At 44.9% G+C, this 18,720-nt stretch overlaps 1 protein-coding gene across 43 annotated transcripts in view; it reads right to left on the reverse strand.

Annotated features, from left to right (window-relative positions):
- MSI2 (musashi RNA binding protein 2) overlaps positions 1–18,720 on the reverse strand; it is a 410,358-nt gene that overhangs the window by 174,480 nt on the left and 217,158 nt on the right. For all 43 annotated transcript variants that reach the window (XR_014214082.1, XR_014214083.1, XR_014214084.1 and 40 more), the window contains one exon: positions 12,871–12,919. Coding sequence is in view for 40 of the 43 variants with exons in the window: in XM_082201257.1 (XP_082057383.1) it covers positions 12,871–12,919 (49 nt within the window). In the remaining 3 variants the exon portion in view is untranslated. The remainder of the gene's footprint in view (positions 1–12,870; positions 12,920–18,720) is intronic.

The following is an 18,720-nucleotide window of genomic DNA, read 5'->3' on the forward strand; positions in this document are numbered from 1 at the left end:
CCCTCACAACATGAACAAGCGTGACGACACGTCCCGCCTGCCAGACATCTGGAAATTAGCCCTCCCCACAAAAACCGACACCAGAACCAGAGGCACACAGAACGCCGTCACCAATCAACCACACCAGACCCAAACCCAGACCCTCTCCACAGACATATTACAGACTCCATCCAGTAGCCAAACTATAGTGGCACCTCCGGATGCTGCACCCCCCTGCAATCCCTACACAGATCTGGCTGGCACAAGGCACAAAACCACAGCTCGCCCCTATACACGAAGCCAAGCCAGAGCACAAATAAATGCAGCACAGCCATCTTCTCAGAAAAACTCTTCACAAGCTCAAGAGGTCAAGACACGAAAGCTTTAGCAACTAATCTACACTTAATGACCCACCCAGTGGTATTCAGAATATCACTCATGAAATCACCCAAGATATCCCTCAAGTAATTAAGGAACAAAAGAAGAAAAGGCACACTAATCTAGGAACTTCCTCTCTGCCCAGAACGTTGGAGGCTATACACCACACCCCTCAACAGTATTTATAGGAACTCAAACACCAGATTCTGCTCTGTTCCAGTAACAAGAAGCCGAAAGCACCAGCCTGAAGATGACGAGTGAGACCTCGTCGAAACGTCGCACAGACACCCCGACTCTTACACGGGAAGACACCCGAAGACACCAAAACCTGCATGCATATATATATATATATGCAGGTTTTGGTGTCTTCGGGTGTCTTCCCGTGTAAGAGTCGGGGTGTCTGTGCGACGTTTCGACGAGGTCTCACTCGTCATCTTCAGGCTGGTGCTTTCGGCTTCTTGTTACTGGAACAGAGCAGAATCTGGTGTAAGTAACAAGAAGCCGAAAGCACCAGCCTGAAGATGACGAGTGAGACCTCGTCGAAACGTCGCACAGACACCCCGACTCTTACACGGGAAGACACCCGAAGACACCAAAACCTGCATTCCTGTACCCGTGAAAATCTACGAAAGCATATATATATATATATTTATTTAATGGATTTTTTGTACATATTCTATAAATAACTTGGTTTAATTTAAAAAATACTTATGATTTTTGTTTAAAAATGATATAAACGATGACCGATAATCCCATGTATACCACATGTGCACAGCTCCTTGGAGGATGGTCAAAGTGAGAAAGTGTTAAATTTCCAGTGACTGTTAAATGGAACCAAGGGTCACTTGAAGGTATGTGCAAGACCTGTGATTTAGCAGCAGAATTTGGAAGGCAAGAAAGAACTCCGTCACAAGCAACTTAAGGCTACTGCCAAATTAGGCAATGGAACTGCCTCTTCTAAATCCATTTGTTGGTAAACTTCTGCAGGATCTTTCTTTAATTTTTTTTTTAAATGCATGACTTTGTTTTGCTTGAGCCAGACAGCAATAAACAAACAACGGCAGCAATTCTTAATCATCTTTATATAGTGTAGATAAAAACGTCAATTAGAATTTCAGAGGTCGGCTACAGAAGTGAATTCCTGGCATCCGTACAGAACAATGAAAGGCTATTTTTCTCCTTAGAAAAACATTATCCTGAGCCGGAGCTTAGACAATATCTCACCAACAACATCATTCCTGTCTCCTTCAATAAACAGAGTGATTACACCAACTGGCCATACCTAGACAATTACTTTTATTTATCAAGATTTGCTGGAAGCCAAATTCCTCGTCTTTCTTTAAAAGCAAAATCCAAAGGGAGGGAGGGAGGGAGGGTGATGATGTGGGGCAGAGAGAGATTGCTGAAGGGTTACACCGCTAAACTAAGTTGAAATTCCCTTTTATGGTATCTGAGACACCACACACACACACACACACACACACACACACACTGACCCAGTAGAATCAGGGCTTGTCTGAACAAGTGTTCCTAGTTTGCTTAAAGCGTAACTGCTGAGAATGAGCAGAAAGTAGGTAGGAGATAGCCAATAATAAGTGCCTGGGTGAGAAACGAGTGCAGCAGGGTAGAAAGGGAGGGTTGTATCCCATGCTGTGTGAGCAGTCTCGCTTGTGAAATGGCACTTCCTCTTCTGTCCCAGTGTGCTCCCAAAATCTGCTCCAGAGATTCCCCCAACTTTCTGGATCAGTTTTTGCCAGGAGTGGGGGCGCGGGGAGCTGCTGCATGGGAGAGCAGAGGAGGGGGTAGTTCTGTTGCAGAAGTGGAAGTCTGCTGTGTGAGTGGAACGGCAACATTCAATACCAATCTAGAATCTGGGACCACCAAACTTGCAAGGCTATCTCCTCATGACCAGGACCCTGCTGCCTGATCCTCCCTGCATCCCTACAGCATCAAGACCTCCACCTACCTTTCACCTGACTATTCCTGGGGGTTGGACTAGATGACCCCTGTGGTCACTTCCCACTCTGCAATTCTATGATTCTATGAATAACAAAGTCCTTTGTGAGGTCCTGATGAGACTTAAATTGAGAGGCTTCCAACCTGTGTACAGCCACCCTGTATGGTGAACTACCACATGACATATGTTGCAGCATGTTTCTGGGCAGTGAAGTGCCACCAAGGCCACTGGATCCTCCTGGAGAGAGATATAATAGGGCTTCCTGTTGCAATCAATGAAATCTTTCCTGAGTCTGGTGTGGTTCTATGTTCTGTGACTGTCCTTCAGTCCCAACTTTGGGCTTAATCTTTGAGCCTGCCTCCTGGTTTGTCCGTCTGCTCCTTGAACCTGCAGCCTGGTTTTCACCCATCCTGATTACTGGGCCTCCCGATTCCTCACTCACCTCACAGCAAGAACCCCTTCACGCCGCCTCCCACCTTCTTAGATGCCCTGTGAAAAGCAAGGATGGCTCTTGGGGCAAACAGCCTTTCTGCCAGTGTATGGGCCTGGACGAGAGCTGGACCCTGCCAGCCTCCCAAGCCAGCCTGGCTCACCTGCTCTGCATGCTCAGCAAGAGCCGGTGTGCCTTTTGGAGCTCTCTTACCTAATGAAGTTAGAAGGACATCATCTTGAGAGATCCTTTCCAGCCCGCAAGATCAATAACTACTGCTGAGTTTAAGATCTTATCTAGGAGGCTGCAAGGATAACAAAATAAAACTTTCCCCCCATTCCAATTACTTAATCCTTTCAAGATTGATCCTGGTACTTTTAAAAGGGGCTCAATCAACTTTTTAGAGAGAGTCAAGAGAACTCTTTTAATACGCTATTTAACCCCACCCCAACTCTTTTTTGGGGTGGGGTGAGGGATTATAAACAGAAAAACAGCCTATGAACACTTTATCACAGTCTTGTACAGAATAACCAGCCTGCTTGCCTGCCTACACTCTCCTAGTTGTCAGATGGGTGTTTTGAGTGGTGGGCCTGACAAGTTCCTGACCCAGAAGGAATCATTATTTGCTCCAGGTGAGTGGGCAGCTGCTAGGCTAAACTATACTTATCAACAGAGCTAAACTCTATCCTTAACTCCCAAATTACAGAGGAAACAATAAAGCAGGCAGTTCTCCTGTCAACCACCAATGTACCAAACAAGACTTGTGCAGGAAAACTGACTGGTGGATTGTGTCCCTTGTCTGAAATCCTGAAGAGCCATCATGCCTGTCAGTTCTGAGCTAGATGGACCAGCAATCTGGTTCAGCATAAAGCAGCTCCCTAGGTATAACTTCAACAGAGCACTATTCATCCTGGTACATCAAATGGAGCACTGGGAACTTTCCCTTTCATAGGGATACCCCCTTCTTCCTTTTATATGGATGCAGTATGTCGAATTTCACATCTGTACAAGCCGAAACAAGTTTTTGCATTCATTGGATCTATCCTTCCTTTGCATAGGCGCCGACTCCATGGGGCTTGAGGGGGCTTGAGCCCCCTCAAAAAATTTTTTTGGGGGGCTCAGCCCCCCCAATAATCTCGGGCGCCGCCGCCGTCCCCCGCCTCCTCCCCACCTGCTCCCTCGCCAGCCAGCCAGCCAGCCGCGCGCCCTAGCCGGAGAGCCCCGGCCGTCCCCCGCGAGATTAGGGAATCCCCGGGGGCGGGGGCTCCTGCCTCTAGCCCCAGGTTTCCCGCATATCAGCTGTTCCGGAGCTGATAAATAGGCAGCAGCACGCTCTCCCCTATTCGCTCACGAGGGGGCGGCGCCACTTTATTTGCATATTCATGAGCTTATTTGCATATTCATGAGCTTATTTACATTCCACGAGCTTTCCCGGGCCCCCCCAATATTTTTTATAAGTCCGCGTCCCTGTTCCTTTGGCAAATGCTGCTCTGATTGAGAAAGCTATTGACAACCCACTGCAATCTACCACGTTAGACTGCTCTTTCTACAAAAAGCTCAGGGTGGCATGCATGAGCCCACCTTTAACCCTCACAGCAGCCTGGTGACGTAGCTCTGCCTGAGAATGTATGACTGACCTCAAATCACTGAATGAGCTTTGTGGGTTGGTAGGAATTTGAATCAGGGTCTCGCTAGTCTAAGTCCAACACTCCAACCACCACATCAGAGGTGGGGAAACTGTTTTGGCCCAAGGCTGCATGCTGTGGGGTGGCCACAGACACACCAACCCGCTGCTCCCTCTCTGACTGTGACCATCTGAAAAAACGAGAGGCTGGCGTTTTCAGCAGGAGGGAGGACTGCAATTCACAGAGAGGGGTGGGCTAACTCTTCCTTCTCCAGCTGTGAGCCCCCCATCCCTCACCAAAACCCAGTCAAACACTCTACAATTAAGCTCAGGGAAAGCTTTAAACTGGCTACAATAGAAGGCTGATTTCCAAGCACAATTGCATGGCGAGGGAGCAGGAAGGAGATGCTACAGGCCAGACAAGCATGCCCCTTGGGGGAGCACCCAGACGGTGACTCAGTTCTCTACCATGGTACTGAAATGCATTAGTTCTCATTTACATATGGGCAAGAGAGAGCAGCATGTTGTTTGCACATGAGCGCACAATTATGGTGTTGGACTCTATCATTTATGGAGCAGGGGTGGAATCCAACCAGGATTAGAGCCCTGTCGATGGAAGGGCTTAATGCAGCTTCTGCCAACAAGCTGCCTATTGACAAAAACTGCATTAAGCCAGTTGAAGCTCGTTTGGAGAGCAGGCATGTAAAAAGCCTTAGGGACAGCTGAGCTAGGCCAGAGTCTGCGGATGCAGTGCCTCAGGATTCCACCAGAGGGCTGGAGCCTCTCTCTGATTGGTAGAGTGGGGTGGAGCCAGCACTTTGGGAGGGAATATAAAAGGAGCCATTCCCAAGATAGTTGGGAGATAGTTGGGAGAGAGCTTAGCAGAGAGTTTAAGGGGAAAAGCTGGAAGGAGAGTTAGAGAGTTGGTTCTGAGGTGTGTGTAACATCCACTCTCATCCACATCTACAGTCAAGAGAAAGGAGTTTCTGAGCTTAGATAGAATGACAGTTTGTAGTGTCTTGTGAGAGCATTCAGACAAGAGTTAACTGGAGGGCTGAGTTTGGGCAAGGAGAAGTAGAGCTGTGAGGATACACTCTACCTGGGTCTCGTTTTGGTCAGGAAGGGAGTGATCTTCTAGAAAGGGAAGAATCCCAAACCAGTTAAGAAGGGTCTGGTGATCCCCTGGATCTGTAATACTGCGAGATGTACCTCAGGAGTGAGATTCATAGGAGGCTGGGAAACTGACAGGAAGTACCACCTTGTTAAAAACCCAAGTAACAAGCTGTAACACTGCAACAATTAAGTCTAAGGAACCGAAGTGAAACAATGTGAAAGAACCTAAGCATTTACCATCTAGTCTAGAAACCTGTAACATCTGACTGAAGAGTAATAATTGAAAATACGTAACTGAAGTTTAAAAGAAGCTGTGTGTTTGCTAACTTTTCAGAAGCTTGTAACATCCACTAAATTTAATATAATTAGAACTGACTGTTTCCTGAAAGAGCTTTATCACCTGACGCATCATTTGTTCTACCAGCTTTGTTCTGTAAAATAAATCTTTCTTATTTGTTCAACTTCTGCCTGAGTCTCCAAGTATTAAAGTTTTATCTCACACAAAACCACAAGTTAACCTATGGAGGTTATAGAATTGTATAGAGATGCGATCCGCTGTAATTGGTAACCAGTGGCGGGATCCGTTTCAGTTGGTGATAGTGGTAGGATTCACATCAGTAGCCTACCAAAGCTGATAGGCTGAAGAAAAGTTATTCTTCCTGGTTTTCTGGGAGTTGGAGGGGACATTGTAAAACAGCAGTCAAAGGTGCTGGTGTACTGAAGTATGACTCAATAACCCATAAGATGCGGTTGGTGCAGGGCAATGTGAATGTTAGGGAGGCAAAGCAAAGGAGCAGCTAGAATCCTGCTTCCCCAACACACACGTATCGTAGCACATCACACCAATAAAAACATGTTTTGTTAACAGTAGTGTTAAAAAAATAGCACTGAGGTATGTGGAAGAGGGAGACAGTGAAACTGAGTAACTGTATGCACCGAGGAGGGGATGATTCTGCCCCCAAATAGATGCTATGGCTTGAAATTTAAAATACGCCTCTTTCCAAGCCCTGGACAAAAGCGACAAGTCTGTGCCAAACATCCCCAAGGACCTGTCCTTTTCATACATCTTGACAAGGCCAGCATATTTGGCCCTGCTGGTAGGAATGGATCCGAACTGGTTCCCCAGGCAACACTTTGATAAAGGCGCTGTGTCTCCACGGGTCTCTTGCAGAAGCTAGCAAGCGCACGCCTAACTTCTTGTTGCAGTCCTCAGAGGGATGAGCCTAGTCTAACCAGCAGGTCCTGTTGCGCAGACATGGCTAGGCCTGTTCCTTATGGACAGCTCCTGCCCCACTGAATTCTCCGTTTCTCCTGAATGAATTCCTTGTCCTTGTTTCTCTGAATCTTTCAAATGCAGCTCACATAACAATGCTAAACGTGCACAGAGACACTGCTGAGACCAGTCGTAAAGTGAGGCTATAAAACAAACCAGAGCCAATAAAAGTCCTCAAAATCCACACCTGCCTTGCTTCCAAGCAAAAGGGCTTTTGCCAGTTTACCTTAGAGGTCTCTGTTGATGTCAAAAGTGTCCTCTGTAGAAGCAGCCCTAATCGACAGTCGTTAACTCTGTGCTAGATAAGATAAACGGAAAGATGTTTTGACAGGAGAATCTGCCCTCCGATGGCTTGTCACTCATGTTTGCACCTGATAACACCAGGTTTCCCAAACACCTTTTTCTACTTCCCTCTGGATCCTGCATTTGTTGCAGTTCACTCTAAGAATTGAACAAAAAACATTACATTTACATGCTTCTCGTCGAAGATGTAATGGCTTGGAGTGGTGTGACAGCAGCACAGGCAGAAAGTGTCTGCCTCAATGTGCACATGAAAAAGAGGACTTCATTAGGATCACATTGAAATAAATACAGAAATGGCAGTGATCAACTTGGTTGTGCAGGAGGAAAGAAGAACCTGAATCTCAGGAACTGCATACTGCTAACAAGTCACTTTTGAACTTGTTGACCAGAAAATGCCTGGCCTGGACTCCAACCCCTTATTCCAGTCTCTTGGTGGGAACAAAGGAACTCAGAATGAGAAAAAGAAATTAGACAGCAAGCACAGGTATCCCTTTGGGTCGGGATTGTAAGCCAAAGACAGGGAGAAAAGTAGTATTCTATCAGGCTGGCTAGGAAGAAAGAGGCCCTGAACAAGCAGGGAGAACCAAAAGCAATAGCAAAGGCTGTGGCTCTTAGCTCTTAGCTCTTCTCCCCCTGCATTTCCAGTGTCTCTGAAAGGTACTGTGAACATGGGGGGAGCTAGATGCAATGATGCCAAAAATGCACTCTGAATCATGTAGCTGATAGAGGGTAGGGTTGGTGTTCACAGCATGGGAAAGCAGCTACTGGACATGCCCATGGTGTGCTTTCAAATTGGCTCCACCTTCATTTTCTTGCACATTGGTGGGAACTGCATTCTGATACGTAGAGCATACTATCACAATGTCCAGTTTCCGCACAAGTGCACAAATAAGTAAATATCCCCACTAGGGGCTGATTTCAGAACCCGCATTTCTCACAGAATATGCCTACTTCTGACCTTACCTATTCTCAGTGATCAGAACAGCAACACAATTGGCAGTAATCACATCACAACCATACTTTTATCATTTGTTTTATATCTAATTTACAATGTATTTGATAATCTTTATCTAGTTTTGTCCTTGTGGAATGCACACACAGGTATTGAAATTCTACTCACTCCATGAGACGAAGAGAAGCGATTCCAATTGACCCCAAACACCTCAATATAGTTTGGAATTAATTTATAAAATAATTTGCTGCCAACTATCTTTTATTATTACAATTCAGTTCTAAAACTTTGATATATACATCTCCTGTAGCACACTCCCTAGTTCATATCAACCTTTTCTCCTCTACCAGCATCAAGGCAGTTCAGCATCAAAAGAGATGAGACCCTCTTAAATCTAGTCCCACCCACCCCCTCTTTAAGTTGGGCAGCTAACATGCACAGTGCACAAACATGTTGGCTTCCCCCTCCCTCCCCTTCTCTCTCTGACACATCTTTAAAACATTTCCACATTCCTTTTTTCTTTCTTACATTTTATCTGGCAGAATAGAGCATTACACTTACAGCAGCCCTATGAGGTAAGTTGCAATCGGTCTCATTTTATTGGGGATGGGGGGAAGGAGATGGGAGTTCTGGGAAGCATTATTTGAAATGCAAACATTTAAGAGAATACAAGCTGATCATTTTTACTCCAGTTTTCTGAGCTCCCGGTTCTGCCGTGACAGTGGAAGGTGAGGTAAGGCTTTCCTCTCACCAGCTGTTTGGCATTGTAGGAAATGGGGTTTGGCTACTGTCCTCATGCGAAATTTCCTGGGCTTGTAACAGACCCTGATTTTACTCGAAGGCTCTAAACTTTTGTTTGGCAGATTCCCTAAACAAATTCACTACACACATTACTCCAAGAAGCTGACACATTTGTGGCTTATAAGACAATCGGAGCAGCCATTGGCGAAATGCCTTCCTTTTCTCAGAGTATAAACACTAAGCAGTTCGGTGCTTGAGAAATCGATGGGACAACTCTTGGGAGCTCTGTTTCCAATTGGAAACAGAAACCATAAACTATATCTGCCTCCACCTCAGTCATTGGGTTTAGTGTTAAACATGGTGTGGGTGGGTGTGGCTTATATCGACATTATACCAAGAGTTAGGTATTGAAACAATGCATTTTTTTGGCCTACTTCTCAATGAGTTGGAGCAAATCTAATGGATCTGCACTGTACTTCTTTAGGCCACATAATGAAATGCTCCTCCAAATTAGAAAATAAAGAGAGGGGGAATATTTGCACATAGAAATATAGCAAGTCAGGGGGAAGACTGGCATTCCTACCATGCTAAATTTCTGAGTGCAGTGTGTGTGTGTGTGTGATGCCGCCATAATGAGAAGAACTCTATTCTCCCCAGACAGCAGAACAGAGGTGGCAGTCAGGTTACAACACAATCTGATCGCTGGGAGGCCTTGTGTAAACTGATGCTCCCTTGGTAAAGGTAACTGACCTCCATGGGCTCTGGCTGATCTGTGCTGTATATGGAGCCAAACAGAGGGAACGTTGCAATGGTTGTGATATACTATGTGCAGGTCAGCCAAAGACCACATAGCTCAATTATCTTTTCCTTCTGGAAGTGCTTATATATGCTTCCTCTCCACTTGCAGGCACATCAGTTGCAAACCGGGTGAGTCGATCTGGGGGTATGATGAGTCCTTACGAAGATTCCTGAGATTCTGAACAAGGGCTTTGTCTGGAGTCTCTCATTTCCCACACAGAACTACAATTCCCAGAGTGATTTAACAGTCCATCTCTCTTCCCAAGGAATAAGGATATCCTGGGGACTGTAGCTCTGTGAGACGACATGGGGTATCTCATAACTCTCAGCACCCTAAACAAGCTAGAGCTCCCAGGATTCTTTGGGAGAAGCCATAACTGTTGAAAGTGGTATGATACTGCTTTAAATGTGTAGTGCAGATGATGCCACAGAGGGATAAGCTTGCTATGTTCTCTCGTTTCCTCAGCTTAGATGCAGACCAAAAGAAGGGAGGAAGACGGGAAGGCGGAGAGAAATGTTGCCAACATTCATGCCCAATGCCACCAATCAGTAGGGACTTCCATTGCTTGGCCAATCTAGACAGATTCTGGGAGGCTGCCCAAGGGAAGGCTGCCTCACACTTTCCTATCAACTAGGACAGCTGTTCTCAAGCAGGCTGCAGCTTGCCTGGAGCTCAGCTGCCAGGAAGTCCAGCACCAAGGAGCAACAGCCTAATTTCACCCACAGCACCCTTCACAGATCATTGCCAGAGGGCGAAATCTGAAAGAGGTGGGAAGGTGGAAAAGTTACTGATGGGAATCGGCTCTGCTCACACTTCAGCAAAGCTACAGGTGAGAAAAAGTGCCAACAAGAAGTTACTGTAGTCTGCCTCAGGGACATTAATTAAATCCTTTTGGGAGGGAAAAATCTACTCCCTTAACAAGAAAAATCAAGCCCCAGAATTTGACACCAAAGCGCCTTCGCTATTTCCATTCTATAACTTGCCACCTTTTGTGCTGCCTGAGGGAAATGGCACATGGAGACCACACCAGGGCTGTTTGGCTGCTTCCCTATTGAACATCTTCTCATTATGTCTTTGCAAGCTGTCAGGCTATCAGATTTCAAGGAGGGGAAATAAAGAACCCAAACTTTAACTGGATTCAAATGTGAGAAATGTTACACATGGTTACAGTCGGGGAGCAGGAACGGTGGATGCCATACCTGTTCAAGCACTGATAAGCCAATGCCACACAAGACAGATAGCATTGACTGTGCTCGTTCACCAAGGTCAACTGTAACCCCCAAAACTCCTCAGCTGCACTTGGAAAGGACACTTATTTCTAGTCAAGACAGTTAACTGGCAAATGCAAAACATGGGTGCCCTCACTTCAAAATGCTTTCATGCTGAAAATTCCAGGGAAAAACAAGTGGACAAACGGCAGAGGTGAACAGTCAAGCAGCGATTTGGAAAGAAAGCATTAATAGTGAACCTGAGGGCCTTGAGGAGGGAAAAGCACAACTACTCTCAATGCAAGAGAGACAAAGGTTTTAACTTTGCATCTATCAAGAGGGCACAGATGCAAATTGGCAGCTCTGTAGACAGGAGCCATTGTTCAAAAATCTCCTGCAAGATGCTTGGCTGACACTCCACTGGTTTTATTCATGCAGTGTTACCCCACCTGCTTACATTTCACAAAAAAGCCTCCAAAGCCCAACGCTGACCATGATCTAGCCCCTAAAACATTACCCCCCCAGATGTTTCTCAGGATGTGTTTTAGTATCCACAGCGCAGTAAAAGACACATTCCAAGGTTCTATTGTAGCTGGGAGGACTTCAGACTTCAAGGTCACTCAGTACTCCCCATGTGAATCCTCCACAGAGTTATAAACCCTTATTTATCTATCCACAGTCCAATGTCTTTGCCAGTTGTGTGAAACCAACTGTAGAGGACATCCACGGCTTATTTGACCAGCCTACTATAATGCTGGGCCCTTTTGTATGGGCTAAGAAACAGGGATTAAATCATGTATGCATAACGGAGGCCATCACAGACCAATTGCAGCGCAAATGTATAGTGGAACTTCAGCTCACCATATAGAAAAACCACAGCAAGAGAGAGAACTAGACCTCTCTAAAATTCCTCTCTATGGGCATTTGCTTTCATTTGCAAAAACACAAAACCAAAGACCTACCTTGCTCCTTTTCAATGCCTTTGTGTGCACTAACGTTCAACATTTGGTGACACATTTGCCAGTGGGAAACGGCCAGGCTACAGCCTCCATTTCAAGCAAGCTTCCATGTATTTCCAGAAAGGGGATACAAGTGAAAAAAGAAGTCGCCAGTGTACATGAGGTCTAGCGGTACAATGAAGATTTGTCTTAAACAGTTTCCCCTTTTTCCACTAGGCTACTAGTGAAGATGATAAAGTTTTCAGATGGTGACAACCAGTAGCAGAAAACAGTGTGTGCAAACTCTCACCGCTACATGAAGATTTTGTAGGCAGCTCATCCCTGCTATGAGTATAAATTTTCTCTGCTCAAATTGTCAGTTCAAGGCTTTCATAGCTTCCATGATTTGTTTTTTTTTAACCCACATTCTCATGTGGATACAGGATACAGAAGCCACAGCAATGTAGTTTACAACTCAATCTCCCACCCTTACCAGGGATCAAATGTGTCAGGGACTAGAGAGAGGTATCATGTGCAAACGTTTAGAACAACTTTGGCTGTGGTTTCTTCCACATCAGGTAGAGTTGTAGTGGTAACCACGTAACCTAAGCAACTGTTCTGTCACTTTTCACACTTGTCCAGATCCCAAGTCTACCAGCACAGAAACCCAAAGCAAAGCCTGAAAAGGGAACTTATCAAATATAAGCTATAAGAAAGGAGATTCCAACTAAACATCAGAAAGAACATTCTGACAGGAAGAGCTGTTTGACAGCTGAATCGTCTCCCTTGGGAGGTGGTGGATTCTCAAGGTTTCTAAGCAGGGGCTGGATGGCCATCTGTCATGCATGCTGAGTTGAGATTCCTGAACTGCAGGAGGCTGGACTAGATGATCCACAGGGTCCCTTCCAATTCGACGATTTTATAAAATCAAAAACCTCTTGAAGCACCTGAAGCCAAATATTATCACTGCGGAATCATGGTCACTGAGAGAGAAAGATCCACAACTTCACAGCTAGATTGGTGCTTCTCCAACTGAGGGGAACTCTTGTTGTATGGGGAATTAAACTATCCTTTGACCCAGAAAGCCATTCACAACACACTCCTCATTTAAAGACAAAATATCCAACCAATGTGAAAAAGTAGCATCAGAGCTGGGGGTTGTTTCCCCAACTTACCTCTATGTCTGTTGGTAGTCTTGTCAAACATGAGCATGGCATCCTCCACCTGCAAGACACAACAAGAAGTTTGGTTTAAAGGTCTTCAAAAAAGTGCTTAAAGTTATACCAGAAAGCAGCTGATGGTCCCCAAAGCCACTTTTCCTTTGTATGACATCAGAAACATAAAAATATTTGTGTACACGCATAAAATTGATTACAAAAAGAAAAGAGAGCATCTATAGATGAGGACATAAGAAAGGAGCGCATAGTATTAAATCTCAATGTAGATAATACCACATCCATTCTTATTGTTAGCATACTTATGTGTGGTTTAACTTCAAAAGGGGCAACAGTTGTATCTGCAGTAATTGACTTTTGATAAATACTTTTGCACATTGTCCTATAAACATATGAATGTGCGTTTTCATTGTTTTATTACATTGGTGTCTGAGATTCAAGGCAACAGCAGCAGAGGTGCACCCAAAAGAAGTGCATCCCAAGAGGCCCGGCATCACCATGGGTTTTCCCATTGGCCCCAGACAGTTCCTGTATCGTGGGTTATGTTAGACCCAACCCTGTGACAGCTTTATGAGTGGGATCCAAGTAGAGTTCCAATTTTAAAAGAAGGCTACTGCTGAACCGGGGACCTGTATCCAACCTGCTCTGTCTGCTAATGCATAAGCCCTTGCACTTGCAAATGGCAGGCTGCACAAGAAAGGACTCCAACGCAAAAGGTGTGCTAGCGGAAGCTTGTTGTGTAACAGCTGATGTTATTGTTGTTATTATTATTACACAAGAACATGTAGACACCCCCAAAAAGGTAACAGAGGAAAAAGTAGTGCAACAGCTTATTCTTGTTGTACAATACATTGTACCACAATCTTTGTAATGCTACTTGTGTTTTCCCTTGTGCAACAACATTCTGTCGGAGCAACAAATAAGTGACTTTAACTTAAAGGTAGACATTGGATACAACTCAAGATAGCTCCCTGCCAGCTCACCTCACCAACAGTCCCTACCTTCAGGGGAGCTGCAGGGAAGCAAACAAGTACAACCATTAGGAACTTACTCCCCCCCCAAAAAAAAACACCCCATAATAAAACTGATACCACACACAGTATTGCCCAGCTTAAAAGCCTCTTTGTCCAAAAAAAACCCTCCTGAAATTGAAGCCCCCCCCCACCTCTCACCCCCTCACCAATCTACCACAGCAGCTGGGGGAACATAAGAGACACACCCACAGACTCAGCTGGAAATATAAAGCCCTGACCTTCCTTGGGGAAAGCCACTGAACCTTAAGAGGTTCCAACAGGGTGTCCAGGGCAGAAACCTGATCAGCCACAAAGGTATTCAAAAGCCCTTTTGAAAAGCCACAGGAGATTGTGGGAAAGGGGAAGCGGGAGGCTACATTTGCATTGGTTCTGGCATTTCCACTTCAGAGAAGAGAAGGGTCTTGACTGACTAAATGTATCCAAGTGTGACAAAAAATGGCTTTCAAGTTCTGTCATTATTTGCATGATTTATTCCACCTACCTTTAATCTGCACAGCCACACCTAGGTTCAACACTCTTTCTGAAAGTACTGCTTTCAGAAAGATAAAACAGTACTCTGAATTATTTTCAGCCACATCATTCATTCCCACCACCACCACGCGCTGTCCCTGTAGAGTTTTCGGGACGTTTCACTGGCATAATACTGTGCCCTTAAAAGAAATGTCCAAAAGAATTTGTCTGGAAGTGAAGCAAGTCAAAATAATAGTCTTAACCAAATGGAGATTTAATAAGGAATCTGATTTAAAAAACAAACAAACCAGGATGGCAATAAATAAAAGCCTCTTGAATGGATGTCATGCTTTATTTAGCTCTGTAGATCAGCAACAACTTTGTTTGATCATCAACCGTGCTTGAAAGGCTCAGAAAGTTGTGAACTATGGGTCTACAAAACATTTTATCACCTGCATTTAAAGCAGATGCAATCCTTAAAAATTGTTGGTCGGGGGAGATCCTTTCCTGCCCCTCATTGTGTATAAAGGTACTCTTTGACTCACTGTTGAAAAGGAAGGATAGTACTGTAGTATCAGCACCATCCACTAACCAACTGAAGCACTCAGGCTGCCTGTACAATTTAATAGTGCTGACAACACCAAGGTTGCAGGTTTGATTCCCGCATGGGACAGCTGCATATTCCTGCACTGCCAGGGGTTAGACTAGATGATCGTCAGGGTCCCTTCCAACTCTACAATTCTATAGTTCTATATAGCCACTTCATTCTGCTAAAATGGACTGTGTGTTTTGGGAAGGAGGAGCCAGAGTCGGGCAGCCTCATCTCCCGCTGGCCCTGATGGAAGATGGGTTCAGCCCCCTGGCCCCTACCCCGGGGTCAGTTTATAGAATCATTAACAGATTTGAACCGGATGCAACTCATCGTGATGGCGAAAAGTTTCGGCGAGTTCCCAGGAGGCAGACACTCTGAAGTCCCTTTGTTCACAGAGTTGCTTTAAGCTCCTTTTGTCGCTAGGGTAACAAACAGCAAGGAACTCAGTCGACAAGGGAGCTGCTCTTTGTCTAAGGGGAGAGCACCACACACGGTGTGACGCAGTCATCTCCGCATTAGCTGTAACCTAGGTGACGGTGCTGCAAGCCAGTTGGCACATGAATTCCCCCCTCACCAAACTTCAGCCTACCCGAGCAACAGGTTCATAAAAGTATTACACATGCATTTGCAAGAGCAAGTTTGGGTGCAGGGAATTGTCCAATGCCTTCATTACTAATGTATTCCTCACTCTCTACTGGAAAATTCATTCATCTAATTTTACTTGATGGACTTACACCAGAGGTTGTTGTTGTTGAATTCCAATTGGTTAACAATGGCAACAATAAAAAGGCTCTCTCCCCCTACCGAACCATAAACTAGATTCCTTACTACCTCAGGTATTGATTTGTAACTGTATATGCAGGACATCCCAATGTATGGATTGTGGGGTGCAGTAAGCATTTTTTTAAAAAATGTATCCCACTGGACAGTTCATATGGTTCCCCTCTCCTGTTTTATATTCACAACAACCTTGTAAAGTACTGAGAAGTATACGTTTATGGCTGAATAAGGATCCAAGCCCAGTTCTCTCTGCTTCTAGTGTGACATCGCACCCACTTCACCACACTGTTCCATTAAAACGCCGTCATGCATAACACCATCATGCCTTGCCATTCTTGGAAGACTGATACATGAACAATCTTGCCATGGGGAGTGGAATCGGCCACCTACTGGCTCCTTCAGAGCTATGATCTGCTTTAGAGGGACAATTTTGATTCTCTTTCTTTCCCTCTACTGTAACACTTTTATCACTCTGTGGTGAACACTATTCCTTGTATGACTGAGGTGGCATGGTGCCTGGACTCCCATGGGGTGCCCAGTGTGCAGTGCACAGCTATAAAGTGCTCAAATATGTCAGGGTGATGAGATGAAAGTTCGGGCATTCATACTGAGGAGCAAACGGCAGGGTTATGACATTTCTGATTAACTCGGACTGATGACGGTGGGAAAATAAACAAGAATTTTGGATTAGGCTCTGAAAACAGCCCAGTAAAAAGGAAGGGGGGGAAAGGTTTCAGCAGAGACAAAAAGAGACAGACAAAGCTGGGAGTTATAATACTGGGTGGAGCTGGACAAAGTTCTCCCAAGCACCGCTTTTTGTTTGTACCTACCAGTGGGTGATACCCCTGGATGTTTTAAAACCAGGATGCCCTTTCAAGCCAAGCCTAATTGGTTATCCTTTTTGTTGTGCTTCCTAAGGTCAGAACATTTTATCTCTGCCTCAGCCCTTTCTAAGTTTGCCCCACCCCACGTGATTTTTTTTTTTTTTTGTAGGGCACCCATTGTCACAGAAGAATAGCCTCTTTCCTCAGCAGCCAAGTGACACAATGGCACTACTCAATACCCCCTGAACAGATAAAGTGCAGCAAGGAAAGAGAAATTCTATAAACGCCTCTACAAAATAAAACATGTAAGTTGACAGGAAAGGGGGGAGTTTAGGGGTCAATATGAATAAGGCTGAGTTCTCAGAAGAGGAAAAAAAAACTTTTTAAAACACACACAGAGAGAGAGAGAGAGAGAGAGAGAGAGAGAGAGAGAGACTGAGAGAGAGAATATCATATCATTGCCAGGTAAAGGGGCTGAGAGTTAGAATGCAGTTATTCATTCAGTCAGTCCCATTAATGCCCCTGAAATCTAAGCACAACAACCTGAAGAGAAACCAGTAGGCATCTGAATATGCAAAAGCTAAAAAGAATAGACTTTCTCACGGGTGTCTGTTCCATCAAGACACAAGCTTCTTGTGCCTTCCCATCAAGGGAGGAAAGAAAAGTCAAGGTACCTGGCATGAAAACCAGAGGTTAAGCAAACTGATCTCTCTCATTCCCCCAGCCATATTGGCCCATGAAGCCCTAATGAAACTCTAGCAAGATTTGGAAGCAGTTTGCAAAATATAGTCCAGGAGTTAATCCCATTTGTCTTGGTTTACAAGGAGTGTGTAACCAAGAGGAGTGCATGTGTGCACGCACACCTTTAAAGGGAGATGTGAAATAAATGAAGTATCTTTTTTATTTATAGAAGTATTTATATACATTCCTCTTACAAAATATCGATCTTGTCCAGTACCCTGCCTCCCACAACAGCCACCATTTCCCTCCAGGAAGCCCACACAAAAGGACAGGACAAAGGAAAGGACAGCCTCCCCAGCACAGTGGCACCTCTGGTTACAAACACTTCTGGTTACAAACGCTTCAGGTTACAAGCTCCGCTAACCCGAAGGAGCTGCTCCTGGTTGTGAACTTTGTCCCAGGATGCGAACGGAAATTGTGTACCGGAGGCGCGTGCACAGAGGGAGGCCCTGTTAGTGAAAGCGTGCCTCAGGATAAGAACGGTTTCAGCTTAAGAACGGACCTCCAAAACAAATTAAGTTCATAACCAGAGGTATCACTGTAATGGTATTCAGTGGCATGCTGCCTCTGCCTCTAAGCATGGAGTACTGGAGTCAGAACTCAAGTTGCTGCAGTTTTCACATTTTCACAAAGAAACCGGCCATTGCCTTTCTCTCAGTAACCTTTGGTTCAATTGTGTGTGTTTGTCTGTTTTATTAAGGCTGGCCAAAACCTAACATCTTTTTTACTCCATGTTAAGGCTGTTACAAACTTCAGATGTGTAGGAAGATTAAGGTCCATCAAACACATCCCCTCCCCTCCCCTCCCCTCCCCTTTCTGTCCCGTCCCCCTGCCACAGCCTGATGAAGAGTTTCAACACTTTCTTTATGGATCAGCTTCCTTGTGCCTTTTTCACTTGTCCCAAATAAAGGCACTCTCTTGTGATTATGTCTCCCAACATGGCTACCTGCAATTTTTGCCAAGCAAGGAGAAGTCATGGGTGCTCCTCAGGGATGGCCCAGATGTTCTCCACCCCAGCTCTTGAGCACTACAAAGAAGCTTTTCCACTGAACAAAATAAAAGCATTTACCAGTGCAAAATGTTCCTTTGTAAAAGGCAAAGCACAACCACAAAAAAAGAGTTATCCCCACATGGCTCGATATGGCAGCTCACAAGAGCTGATTAATCCAAACTAATTAAGAGCATCAAATATCAGGGCATTACTAAATGCTCTCAAAAGTCTCAGCAGTTCGAAACTGTGGTGAGGGTAGACAGAAAAGTAGCATTTGCTGCAAAATTAAAAACAATAACAAACTTAAGAGTTAATAAATATGTCCCATTTCCTCTCTCTGATCAAACAAATATAATTTACTCTCTGACAAAGTTCAAGTAATGGGCTTTGGTTTATTTAATGTTTACTTCCTAAGGCAGTTTTTAAAATGGAAGGGGG

The sequence above is a fragment of the Podarcis vaucheri genome (assembly GCF_965113315.1).
Source record: "Podarcis vaucheri genome assembly, chromosome: 15".
In the NCBI taxonomy this organism is placed as follows: Eukaryota; Metazoa; Chordata; class Lepidosauria; order Squamata; family Lacertidae; genus Podarcis; species Podarcis vaucheri.